The sequence below is a fragment of the Gekko japonicus genome, unplaced genomic scaffold, assembly GCF_001447785.1.
Source record: "Gekko japonicus isolate JY-2015 unplaced genomic scaffold, Gekko_japonicus_V1.1 scaffold133, whole genome shotgun sequence".
In the NCBI taxonomy this organism is placed as follows: Eukaryota; Metazoa; Chordata; class Lepidosauria; order Squamata; family Gekkonidae; genus Gekko; species Gekko japonicus.
In genome coordinates, this window is record NW_015171506.1 from 774533 (window position 1) to 788736 (window position 14204).

At 42.9% G+C, this 14204-nt stretch overlaps 1 protein-coding gene across 1 annotated transcript in view; it reads right to left on the minus strand.

Annotated features, from left to right (window-relative positions):
• The window catches only part of NTRK2 (neurotrophic tyrosine kinase, receptor, type 2), a 279559-nt gene that overhangs the window by 237052 nt on the left and 28303 nt on the right, over window positions 1-14204 (minus strand). The window contains exons 3-4 of the mRNA XM_015419285.1: window positions 6391-6465; window positions 3754-3825 (exon numbers count right to left, since the gene is read on the minus strand). Of these exons, the coding sequence (XP_015274771.1) occupies window positions 3754-3825; window positions 6391-6465 (147 nt within the window). The remainder of the gene's footprint in view (window positions 1-3753; window positions 3826-6390; window positions 6466-14204) is intronic.

The following is a 14204-nucleotide window of genomic DNA, read 5'->3' on the forward strand; positions in this document are numbered from 1 at the left end:
TTGACTTCCAGTTTGTGTCAGGGCTTTTTCTTCTTTCTGCATTTGTTTTACAGGAATCTGCATTCAGACCACTTCCAGCACACTGTTGCCCCACAGCTACCAAAACTCCCTTTTCTGCTATTCTTTGTTCTCATCCACTTTCGAATTGCTAATCCTTTCTAAAGTAGAATTGTTTCTGTGGGTATTGAAGTGCTGCCCACTGCCCACCCCCATTTCTGCCTGATGCTGATGTTCCATCCCCATTCTGTTTTCTTTCCCTCCTTCTCCAAAGACAAAAGAGGATGTATCCTCCTGCCAGACAAACTTTTTAAAAGTCAGAGAGAGCATAAGAAGGAAGCAGTCAATAAAGGACTAGGGGAGTCCCTGCTCCCAAATGTGTCAGTCTTGCATGTGTGGGCCTGGATTTCCCCCCTCCCTTTTCCTTTCTACAGAATACACAAATAAATAAACTGGAGGGAAGGGGGGAACCAGTGCAAAGGGAATGTGTGTGACTGCAAAGTCAACCATAAAGGCTTAACTCCACGGATTCTCCAGAGCAAGCTGTCAGTGCAGAAATGGCCATCGTTATTTCCGCTTCTGGATCTTGTACTGTGAGTACGTATGGCAAATCTTTTATTCTTGCCTTAGCCTGATGAGTAGCCAGGAACACAGCCAAGCATAGCACCTTGAAGTCAGAAATGATGATTGCTGCTTCATCAGGAACAGAGCCCTTTCTTAAAGAGCACTGCCAATTCCTTATTGTCAAAAGAAAGATGGTCAAATGCCAAATAAATCATTTCCCAGAGTAAATACTGTTATCTTGCCATACAGGCAAGGTAGTTGGCTACTTTCAGGGAAAATGCAGCAGACCATGCTACCAAATTTTCTCCCCTCCTTTTCCCTAGGTGCAGAAGGCTCTCCAGATTTTCAACACAGGGCTGTGGAAGCTGGTTTCCCTAGCCTTGACTGACTCATTAGACTCTGAGGTATTGTGATCTTCCTACTCAAAGAGAGAGGAAGAAGGTGCATTTTCAACTCCTAGGGACAGTCAGGTCCAATGTGGGCAGCTGGGCTGATAGTGGCTAGGGCTTCAAGAAAACTTCCACAAGTATTAATACCAATGGTGCACAGCAGGTACTGATGCAGGCAGAGTAACATGCATCACTATCAGGACCAAGGGCTGTACTGTCAGTTCCTAAGGAGGACTCAGTGCCAGACATGACAGGCAGGAGACTAGCCAACAATACTGACAATTGATGTCAATGTTCATGTGACAAAACTCACTGAGTGCTGGTGTTGAAAACTCACAGAAGCAAGAAGTGAGCAGTGCCTTTCAGAAGTTGTCAAGGACTGATCCCAGTCTTTGTAATAACAGTGTTTGTGCTCTCTGCTCAGTAAGGAGGACATCAACAAGAGACTGGTTAAAAATGATACAAGACCGAGGCTGGCAATGGCTGTGATCATGCGAGCAGTTTGGCCTGACGCAGCCACCCCTCCCCTCTGGATCAAATGGGCACAGTCACACAGCCACATCTGTCAGGTGTTCCCCCGGCATACTCATCCCATCATAGGATGACGTGGAGCTGGGTTAAAAAGGTACTACATCACAAGTGGTGTTTTTTGTGCCCCGTGCATTCATTGCGCAAGGCCAGATGTCTGAACATGGGGGAGTGCTCACAGAACAGATTAGGCAGTCTGAACCTGCAGATCCGTTTCTGCCACTAGTGAGGTTTTAAAATTTTTTTGCCTATATGCACCTGTCTACACATGCACACGAATGCATGTGCATGAGCACACATGCATTTTGAAAATTTTACGGGCAACACACTCCGTGGCTGAGGTGTTGCAGTAATGTGGATGCTTGACCACGGGATGTCTGCAAGGGTAACCCACAGCAGGGTGTGCTGTATGGATGACATGCCCCGCAACACTTCAAACCAGTACAATTAAAGGCAGCACCATATCGCACCAAGGCACCAGTGTGACCACAGCCAATATTAGCTCCAGAAGACTGATGATGAATGCCTAGAAGAGCCAGGATATCACTGCAGGACAGGGAATTATCTCAATAATATGTGAGTGGCAGTAGACTTGGATGTGGTGGTTAAAGAATAGCTTGTATGGAGTCTTCTAACTGACTTCAGAAAAATATCCCAAGATCGTAGGACTGGGACTTCCAAATCATACACAGAAACATCCCCTCCAGAGGATGGGACAGACAGTGAAGGAGTGGATCTCCATATGTCTAACTTATGGATGCTTCTCCTTCTGTTTTCCTTCCTTAGTTCCGACGGTGGTCAGGACCAACATTTCTGCCTCCATGAATTCATTTGCTGTTGACTTAGTACTGAATAGTGTGGTAGTAATGGTCCCAGTAACAGAAGAGGAATTTAGCAGCACTACTACCAAACACTGGATGGTCAATACCATTGATCAGCCAATGCTTCAGAGGCTGAGTGGACACCCAAAGGGCAACTAAGAGCTTGGTGGATCAGTTGCACCAGTTTGCTGTTCAGAAAAACTGATGCAGTGGATGCTAGTACTCTGTTCTCTGAGGCAGAGGGGACACCACTCACAGCCATCAATCAATGATAACTTTCCTCTGCATTGCTGACACCTTAAAAGTTGTCCACTGTGCCACAGGATAGGGTTAGGTGGGGACAGAAAAGAATGCTTAAAAAATTGATAGAAGATAGAAAAGATAAGAACAATTGAAAGAAGAAAAAGGAGGGAAAAATCACTAGGTATTTTTAGAGATGAAAAAACTAGCCACAGAAAAGGAGTCTCTGAAGAGAATGTTCCCAAATATTGCTGCAGATGAAACTAACAAGAGAGAACTGAGCATGGAGGGTGGCTGCTGCCAGACCTGGCCGGCGAGCTCACCCTTGGTTGGCCAGCGCTCCCACGCTGAGCTGTGATTGGCTCGCCCTACCCATGCTTCATCCAAAAAGATGGTGGGAGGCAGGCAAACGGCAGCACCTGCTCCATGGGCAGGCACTGGTCTTCTCTTGATTTACTATATATAGAACAAATAGATTTGAAAGACTATAATCAAAACTGCAAATCAAATTCCATGGTAACTGACCTACCATCTTCTATGCAAACTCTAGGCTCTCTTTGTATATTATGTGGCAGCAGTTTGTTGTAATGCATATATGTGAAGAGGAAGGGATGGATACATGCACTTGTATAACAAACATATCGCCCAGTTCAACTAAAAACAAACATGAGCTGTTTTCGTGATTCAGCAACCACTGGGCAAGGTTGGTTGCACATCAGAGCAAATATTCAGGTATGAATACTATATATCTGCATTTTCGTTGTTTTTCTTGAAATCTAAATTTAAATAGGCATTCAAAAGTACATTCCCATCAACATTCTGTCACAATCGACTTGCATATACCTTTTAATGATATAATGTCACATACATACATTAGAATTTCGCAAGTAATTATGAAAATGTAATATGTGAAGCACTAATTAATAAATTTTTGTTGTTCTGTCGCACAGTCGAGTCAGTGCTACCTAATAATTTTTCCCTATGGTTGCAAGTATGAAAACAACTTTTTAGCCTTTGGATTGTCTAACACTTTTAACAGTCCAAACCTAGCAAGTAACTTCCTTTTTAAAAGTAATTTTGCAATATGTAACAGAATAATTCTTAAAATTTCCTTATTTTTTTCCCAAAGAACCATTCCTATACACACTTCTTCAAGAGGATTAACTATGACAAAACGTCGGCAGTTCTGAAGTCATAAAGTAAGTTTCACTTACATGTACTGCAAGTTGGTATTTTTCAGGAAAGCCAGACGTGAGACAAACTTCAAACCCGAATCCACCACTGTTCTGTGAAAATAGGAAAGTTAGAAATGTCAAGATGATGTGAAATGGTATAGTATAGCCTGATCGCATCAGATCTCGGAAGCTAAGCAGGGTCAGTACTTGGATGAAAGACCACCAAGGAAGACTTTGCAGAGGAAGGCAATGACAAACCACATCCACTTAATCTCTTGCTTTCAAAACCCTATGGGGTACCATGTCAGCTACAACTTAACGGTACTTTACATAAACGCACACCCAGAACTGTCAAGTATTATATCAGCTTAAATTATCTGTATATCTAATAACCACATGGGGTTCATCTACAAATACTTATATCCACTGACTGAGCCCACATGAAGAGCAGTGAGATTTTTCTCCAAACTGGGGAAATCCCCCCACACACACACATTTGCAGAAAAATCTAAAAATGTTTAAAAAATACATTGGGGGATTTATATCCCTCCCAAAAAAATCCCAATAGTGCTGTCTGCACCTGCACAGCTCCTATAAAGCTGAGGCAGCAAAGCTGTAAGCAAGTGGGGGAGGAGAAGCCACCACCATTGAAGAGGCCAGGTGTGCAGGTGGGTGAACGGCCAAGGAGCAAAAAGGCTGGGCAGCTGGGGAAGCAGCCAGCAGAACTGCTGAGATGGTGAAGCTGGCAGGGGGGAGCAGGCAACCCACTGCCAAATAAGAGGCTGGGCAGCAGGGCGAGGGACCAGGGAGCCACCAAAAAGGCTGGGGAGCAGCCAGTTATTTTTTTTTTTAAACTCCGCAATGATGGGGAATTCTTAGAGTGAATGTCAGGAGGCGCAGCCTCTATTGTTGTTCTCCTTTTTTGTGTGTGTGGGCAATGTTTCCATCCTCCCTAACAGTTCAGCTCTGTTGAATTAACTATTAGAAGTCTGAGGTGCCTCTATATAGATTAGAAAAATCAGGAATGTGCGAAGAATTCGGCACCTGCTTTTATCTGCTTTCATTGCTGATCAGCTTTCAGAACTATGTTGTTGGTTTTCTGTAATATTTTTTTAAAAAAAGCAAGGTACTTTTCAACTGAAATTCAGCCTGAGTGAAAAAAGAGCAAAGCCTAATTCAAAGTGACAGTAGTTTTCCTCGCCTCTCTGGCCTCTTTCTCTCTCATGTTAGGCTTGGTCTCTTTCTTGCAAGGCAAGCTAGAGTGAACGAGGGACATCCGCTTTGCTTCTGGCAGAAATAGACTTCAAATAGACCCCCCCCCCCAGTAGCAATATGGCCTCACTGCATATTTCAGCCTCAACCCCCCCCCCCCCCCGACCAGGATCAGGTGAGCTGCAAATGCATGTAGGGGGGAGTCCTGGGGCAGCGGTGGGGGAAGAGAAGGGGGTGAGAAAGTGGGATCAAAAGATGTGGGGCAGGCAGGTGGGCTAAGAAGCATTCAGAGATAAGTTTGGATTCAAATGCATCCCCAGGTTGTGGACTGAGGATGGTGTGCCACCCCCCCCAGAGCAAGGAAGAAACTCCCATTCTGGATTGACCCTTGACAGCACCCCACCCCTTCTCTGGATTCAGCACTAGTTGCTTGGCTCTCAGTTCCAAGCTCCCTGCTCACACCACCCACTGTTTCATCTGACTTTGAAATGGAGTTGTGTGTAGCTTAGTGGTGACTTCTCATTTCAAGCCCCAAGGTGGGTTCAGCGGGGCGGGGTGTGTGTGTGCTAATGAATTACAAGAGGAATGCCCATTGGAAACAATGGGAACTGCCTGAATGTCCGAACTCCTATTGATCTGAATGGGCTCCATTGAAAGTACAAAAGAGGCTTTTAAAATGTGGCACACATGGAGAGAAACAAGGCACAGCTGCTGAGCTGGCAAAGCTGGTGGGGGGGAGAGGAGGAGGAGGAGAAGAAGAAGAGTTGGGTTTATACCTCGTCCTTCACTCGGAGTCTCAGTATGGCTTACAATCTCTTTCCCCAACAGCCACCCTGTGAGGTAGGTGGGGCTGAGAGAGCTTGAAAGAACTGCTCTTGAGAGAACAGCTCTGAAAGAACTGTGACTGGCCCAAGGTCACCCAGCTGGTTTCATGTGGAGAAGTGGGGAATCAAACCTGATTCTCCAGATTAGAGGATGCCGCTCTTAACAACTACACCAAATTAGAAAGAGAGGAGTGGCAGTAGATAGACAGAAAATAACGGGGGACTCAAAGAGAGAGACACAGAGACAAGGTGGGGGAAAAGAATCAAGGGTGGGGGAATGGCACAGCTGGTCCCATAAGTTTTTTGTGGGTCCCCACTTGTAAGAAGTTTAAATAGTGAACTGTTGGTTCAGGAGCTACACCACATCTATCAATACTGTGGCTACTGAACACTGTTAACCCTAATTCTATTATGAATGCAAGAACTTCAGTGTGCAAATGTGTTAAGTGTTTTTGCCTTTAAGAGGAAAATTCATTCACTTGTTTCAATCCTTTTCATGCACAGCTGCATCCCCTCTATTGAAATGTATGATGATAGCAACACATGTAAAACTGTGTACAAGGTGTCAAGATACATGCATTACTGGATAAAGATACATCATTAACTACAACAACCATACATAACAAAACCATATACTCACAGATTTTTTAATCCTACATAAAGGCCAACATCTTGTTCATTGATGCTTTCTAGCTTCCGCTGGTTTGCAATATAACTATTTCAAAGGGGAAGAAAAAAACAAGGAGAGAAGGTCTGATCAAGAAATCCTGTTACTCTGTTATTGCATCCATTCCTTCTCATTCAGATTTTAAAAAGCCATCCCCAGGTTGGATTCTACCATGAAGAAGCAGAAATTCACACTAGCAGATCTTCCCCACTTCCCTTTCCTACAGCAGCCCTCTGGGCACACTGAAAAATTTCTGCTAAGAGTCTCAAGGGACCCTATAAACAAAATGTCATGCAGCACAACAAAGTGCTGCAATAAGGGTGGAAGGAATCAGGAAAATTCCCCCCACTCCCCTGTTCTGAGGCTTGTTTAAAAGTATTTGGTCAATGGACAGATCAAATACTGTCAAATAATGATTAAGATATTTTTAAATCATTAACTTTATTAGAACAACAAAGTACTTCAGTCATCAGTGTGTTTCATATATATGCTAACTACAAAATCAAGTTTGCTAACTGTTATTGTGAAACAATTAATTTTAAAAAACTAGGAATGAATTATTATAATTGTGAACAATGTTAAATAATATTTCTAAAAATGTTAACAATTCACTGAACAGTTCTGCTCATCAAGGTAGAATTTAGAATTTTTTTGGAGGGGGGTTAAGTATAGCAGAAATAAGGAAAAGTAATAGCAGCTATCAAAAAAGCCAGTTTTTAAAGGCAATTGTTGCAAATTAACACTATAATAATGACATAACAACATAGGTCTCGAGCTAGACTATGGCATTCTGTGCTTCATGGAATACTTGCTAATGCCTGACCACAGTCAACTAACAGTTAATTCATCCAACAGAGATCAGGAGAAAAGTGGCCAGATTTACCTTTAAAGTGATAAATTCAAGAATGGTGGGGGATAGCATAATAAAATTTTACATTACAAAATTAGATCTGTACCAGACATATTGCCTGCATGCTGGTTTTAACCCAGAGGAAATTTCTAGGCATCAAACATTTCCCTCACACCCTTAATGCAGAGATTTATTGCAAAGAAGACTGCCATCATTTACTGGCCTCTGACTGCCATGTCCCCCCTACCCAACACACCTCAAATTCAATTTCAGTGGTAGCTTCCTGAGTAGTCTAAATGTAAGCAAGTGTTGCTCTATGCATGCAGACTTGACACATGCTAAGCAAATATCAGATGCATCATATAACAGCGACAGCACAGCAGGATATAAACAGAAAAGCAATATAAAAATAAATATAAAATAAAACAGAAATTACTACAGAGGTTTATGCACAAGTTCCCTCCTGAGGGCCATCAAAGGCAAACTCATCTAAACCTTTAGTGCTCATTAAGGGCTAGTGCAAAACAAATGAAACAACAGTATGGATTATTAGAATAAAAACCTTGTTGCTCATCATTACTGAGAGCCTCTACTGAGGTTGGCGAAGGCTCTCACACAGAATGTTCAAGCCTGTTTACAAAACCAGGTAATCTCTGATAATAAATCAGAATTATAATCAAAATTTTGTAATGTCTGTGTCGAATTTTTTTAAAGGCTCATACTCTTTTTAAAATTAAAAATGGATAAGAGATTAAACAGAACGCAAATAAGCATAAAACAATATTAGGCCACAAACCAATATAAGAAATACTGAATGATGTTAAGCTACTCTGAAAAGCTAAATTTATTCAGATCTGAATTATATTGTTGTTTACAGAAATTAACCCAGGGCAACCAACCTAATTCAAAACTTGTCAGGGCTCTACTGGTAGCAGGAGCTCCTTTGCATATTAGGCCACACACCCCTAGTGTAGCCAATCCTCCAAGAGCTTACAGAGCTCTTCTTACTGGGGCTACTGTAAGCTCTTGGAGGATTGGCTACACTAGGGGTGTGTGGCCTAATATGCAAAGGAGCTCCTGCTACCAGTAGAGCCCTGAATTCTACAAAAATTCTGTTATTCTCAACACATCTTCAATTTTCCATACTTTCTATACAAGGTTGTTAATGCAGGAATCCTTAGACGAATGTTAAACAGTCCCCATGTCTTTCACTCTGAATATGTTTCAACACTGAATTTATCCTTTATTATCTACAACTTTCAAACAAACTAAGAGTTCAGAACTAAGTACAGGATAAAAACATTCTGTTTCTGCACTGGTCCCCACTAGCTTTTTTACTCCCTTAGGACTCAGAAAAGAAAAGGGCACTAGAGATCATATTGCAAATTTATAGAACAAAGTTTGAATACAGTGGCACCTTTAAGACAAACAAAGTTTAATTCTGGCTATAAGCTTTCATGTGCATGCACACTTCATCAGATACATTGAAACAGTTTTCCTCAAGTCTTACACATAGGTAAAGAGAGGGTGACTTCTGGTTGATGGCGGCACGCTGGCAGACTCACCTCCCGGACCTCCCTGGGGTGAAGCTGCGCTCCAGCCAAAGGAGGGGGGGTTGCAGGCTCACTACTCCCCCAGGGACCCGGCTGAAGGGACCCTGGCCATGGAGCTTTTGAGAGGTTGCCTCTTCGATGGCGTAATGCCGGAGAATTGAGGCACCTCTCCGCTCTGACGGTTCTTCGTGCTGAGAGACCAAATGGACTAAGTGACGCTGAGAAAAGACGCTCCCCTCCCCCACCCCACGGAACAGAAGATAAGGCGAGCGGGGGCGGGACGCCTCCCAAACGCATAGACTTTAGAGCGATTGAGGGGGGGGAGTGAAACCATAAATGGTTAAAACTGCTAAGGAGTACTTACCAAGGCGAGTGCGAGTGTTTAAGCACATATTCAGAGACTTTCAAAAAGTTTGCGAAAGTAAACAAAGAGAAAAACATGGCGAGGAAGAGGACGGAGAAAGAGAAGCATCTGAAATCGAAAGTAACTGAGAGCCCAAAACCGGAAGGAGCCTACGAGCTGGCAAAGACTTTGGCAGACTCCATGCACCACCTGCTGGACCAAATTAATAATCTTAAAGAGCAGATGACATCAATGACCCAGTGACCACTCACCAAAATCAAATAAGCGAGACTTTGAAAATGATGAATCAAACAAATGAGAAGGTGAAAGAAGTGGACGCCACTACCCAAAAGGTGAAGAAGAAAGTACAAAAACTGGAAAAGAAGCAAGTTTCTACAGAAGAGCAGTTGCTACAATTACAAATGGAAAAGGCTAATATGATTCTTCGCTTTCAGGACATGCCAGAGAGAATCTGAAGGAAATGATGAGTGAAATACTGGCCCCAGTGACAGAGATGAAGGCGGAATTTTTGCTAAGTGAAATGGATGTGGCCTATAGGTCATATTCAGGATACATAAAGAAAAATAATCTGCCTGGGGAAATTGTCGTAAGATTCTCAAAGAGGCATGTAAGGGATGCAATCCTGAAATACTGCATCTGGAGCACCCCTGAGAGCTGGGGAGAGTGTCATCAGAGTACTGAAGGATATTCCATTTGAAATAAGACAGCGGAGAAAGAAATATAAAGATCTTGTTCTTTTTCTTCAAACAAATTCAATTTGATATAGATGGCTAATTCCAGAAGGCGTCACCTTTAAACTTAAGGATAAAAAAGAAAAGATTGACTATGTTCTGAAAGTGAGACAATTTTTAAGAGTCCAGCTGGGAGGGCCAGAGGAGGAAGAAAAAGAAGGGGACAGCAAGTCCAGTGGCGAGCTGGACTCGGGTTCTTCTGGAGAGGTCTCTCTGTCTGAGAAAGGGGCAGCAGCTCCTAAAAGTCCTTATAAGTTGCGGAAGAGACTGGACAAGAAGAAGTGAAAGCTGAAGGGCTCTGAATTGTGCCTTTGAAAAATTTTGAATTGAGATGCTTTGGGGTATTTCCTGATATCAGTTAAATTTAAGATGTGGGGAAAGTTAACAGACTGTGTGACTCAGTTTGTAATGAGATTAATATGATTAAGACTAGATGTGTATTTAAGCTGATTAGAAGATCTCCTCTCTTGGGTTTTTAGTCAGTAGTGGGTATCTTTTCTTTATCCCCTTAAATGTAGTCCCCTTCCTTATTTCTGTTATAGTTTGTAGTTTTAATAAAAATGCAATAAAAATTCTCCATCGGGGAGGGGGGGGAAGGTAAAGAGAGGGTGGGGGCAAATTTATGTTGGTTACTGGAGCATATGAGAGAATTTCAGAAAATCAGCCTGTGTTTTATAAATTAAAGTAAAGCTTTTGACTGTGTGGCTCATGAAAAGCTATGGTTGGTTTTAAAAGAAATAGATGTGCCACAACATCTGATTGTTTTGATATGCAATCTGTACTCTGGACAAGAGGCTACTATTAGGAAAGAATATGGAGAAACACAATGGTTTCCAACTGGCAAAGGTGTCAGATGATGCATTTTATATATTTATTCAACTGATGTGCAGAACACATCATAAGAAAAGCTGGACTAGATTTAGATGAAGGTGGAATGAAAATTTGTGGAAGGAACACAAACAATGTGAGATATGCAGATAACTCCACACTACTGGCAGAAAATAGTGAAGACTTTAAATTACTACTGATGAAGGTTAAACCAGAAAGTGCCAAAGCGGGATTTCAATGGAACATCAAGGCCCCTGCCACACGGGGTGGAAAGGGACGGGCTGAAGCACAGCTTCTGAAAGCCGCACCAAAAAAAACACGCTGCGGCGGGATCACATTGATCCCCTGAGCCGCGGCGCATTCCCTCCCCGGCACAATCAGATGCCGGGGGAAGCAACGGAGGGGAACGGGAGACTGTCGAACTGTGCATGTCTGAACATGCGCAGTTCAGGCAGGAGCCGGGAATGCGCCGGCAGAAAGACGGGCCAGCGATCCCACGGCCGGCGTTGATGCGGCCGGCATGGATGAACCACCTCGGTAGGTGGTTCATTTTTGATGCGTTTCATCGGGGGAAGGGCCGGATCGGGGATGGGTACGCAACGCTGCCCAGATGTTGCAGTGGGATCGCACCCGTTTGCTCCGGCCCCGATCTGGCCCACTCCCGGCCCAAAGCCCCTCGTGTGGACAGGGCCCAAGAAGACAAAAGTAATGACTACTGGGGAATTACACAAATTTAAAGTGGGCAATGAAGAAACTGAAATAGTTCAAGATGTTCTATTCCTTGGTTCCATTATCAACCAAAAGGGAGACTGCAACCAAGAAATAAGAAGGAGACAGAGACCAGGAAGCACAGCCATGAAGGAGCTAGAAAAGATTCTTAAGTTGCTGGCAACCAAGATCAAGTCAATTCATGCCACAGTATTCCACGTTACTATGTATGGGTGTGGGACAGCAGACAGGACAGACAGCAGACATTTCATTTGAAATGTATTGGAGGAGAGTTTGATGGATATCGTGGACTGACAAAAAGACATATAAGAGGGTTCTAGACTAAAAGGCCTGAACTATCCCTAAAAGCTAAAATGACTACACTGAGGCTATCATTCTTTGGTCATATTATGAGAAGAGTCACTAGAAAAGACAATAATGCTAGGAAGGCAGCAGGAAAAGAGAAATACCCAACAGGAGATGGATTGACTCAATAAACAAAGCCATGGTCCTCAATTTGCAAGACCTGAGTAAGGCTGTTAACAATTGGACATTTTGGAGGACATTAATTCCCTGACCTGGATAGCCCAAGCTAGCCCAATCTGGTCAGATCTTGGAAGCTAAGCAGGGTCGGCCCTGGCTAGTATTTGGATGGGAGTCCTCCAAGGAATATAGCAGGACCATTACATGGAGGCAGGCAATGGCAAACCAACTCTAAACATCTATTGCCTTGAAAACCCCACGGGGTCGCCACAGGTCAGCTGTGACTTGACAGCACTTTCCACCACCAATCCATAGGGTCACCATACGTTGAAAACAACTTGACAGCACTTAACACACACACACAGTTAAGCCTGTTTCTGCTTTGTACTGGGGTTCATGAGAACTGAGATAGACTGTGGGTCCTCCATCGTGCAGTGCTAGAGCCCAGTATAGGAAGGGTGAAAAGTGGAAATGCCACCTTCCCTCCATCTAAGAGCTGCTGGATGCCTGACACCCTCTGCCAGTCATCTTGGCAAGCATTAGGTTGCAATAACATAAATCAGCTAGCAAAATCGGAAGGGAGTAGATGCCTGATGCAAAGAAAGCATTAGAAAACTGCAAATATAATGTGTAGCATTTAAGAACAATGCATAAATCTCAGCATAAGCACAAAGAAGACTACGCATGCTGCAAAAGATCATAGGCCACATGTGGGCACTACCATCCCACACATCTTCACTGTAATATTCCTTCTGTAAGAAGGGGGGGGGAGGCAATAACATTGCTAGAGCCCAAGGACAATTCATGGGGGAGGAAAGAGCAACATCTTCCTACAAAATAGCTGACAGTTTCTTTTAGAGAAAGAGAAAATTCTAACAACCGAACAAAATACTCAGGACATATGTTACCAGAGCCCTAAGAAACCACAGCTTTATGGCTAAAATTAGAACCCCCAAATGGGTCCCATCCATTCTATTTAACACTTATATGCAGCCTTTAACAGAGATCATCCAAAGCTTGTTTGTGTGCTGATGAAACCCTACCCTGTATTTCTCTGAGTATTCAGAAACAAGTGTCTCTGTCCTAAACTAGTATGTGGACCTGGAAGCAGAGTTCAGTTCAGCTTGTGAGGAGGGTGTTGTACAAGTCTAATATAATAAATGGATGGGGGTGAACAAGCGGAACTGAAATCCAAAGCAAAAATGATGCTGCTAGTTGGTAGGGCTAATGTTCTAGGGAAGATTGATACAAAATGTGGCTGCTTGCTTATTGACTGATGCTGGCTGCCATGAGCATATTTGCTCTGGTTTGAATTCAAGGTGCTGACTATTAAGCCCTTCTTACCTAGAACTAAAATATCTACAGGACTCCTGCTTCTGATACAAATGCCTGTAGCAACTTAGATTGCCCAACGTTCTTTGCTGCTGTTTCCCTTCCTCATCCTAACAAAAAGGAAGGGAAGGGGGAAGGGAAAAAAGGGGGGGGAGAAAACTCAACCCAAAAAGTTGCTATGGATCCACAAGGGTTAAGCTGACACTAAATATTATGAAAATACAAAATTTATTCAGGTGTACACATTTTAAAACTTAGATTCATCAAAAATATACCATTCAGACATAAAAAACTTCTCAACATTCATACATAGATGGGTTAGTGCTGTGCAACTGAACCAAACGCGTTTCGGCCCCTCAAAGGGCCTTCCTCAGTGGTCACAATTCCAATTACAAATTTGACATACATTCAAAAAATTTTTTTACATAAGATGTTAAATACATATAAAGGCCAGATGTTGTTTCCTAAATACTTCTGTATTTGTTTATTATTATTCTATAAGATGGGCCTCCAGTCTAGCCAATTAAAGTCCACCAATAATTCTGGTAGCACAAATCTGCGGGGGTGGAGGTTAAGGGGGGGGGGGACAGAGCTTTAAGCGTAAATGGACTATAATGAAGAGCTGTCGAGGGATTTCTGGGCGATACTGCGGACTTTAGAAACCTTTGGCAATTTTACAAAAGAATAAACATCCTTAAAGATGGTGTTGAAGAAAGCAGAATGAAATCTAAGCCTTCTTCAGGAAGTGGGAATTCAGCTGATCAGGCCATGTGACCTGACTCTATTATAGACTCTTCCACTAGAAAATGGGCACCCCCTGCTGGCTAACAACAATAGTCAATTAGGACTATGTTGCATAGCAGTTCTAACTGAAAAACATCTGCAAAAGGATAGAGTCAACAAAGGGGAGAATCTAAAATGGACTGTATGTCATTAAA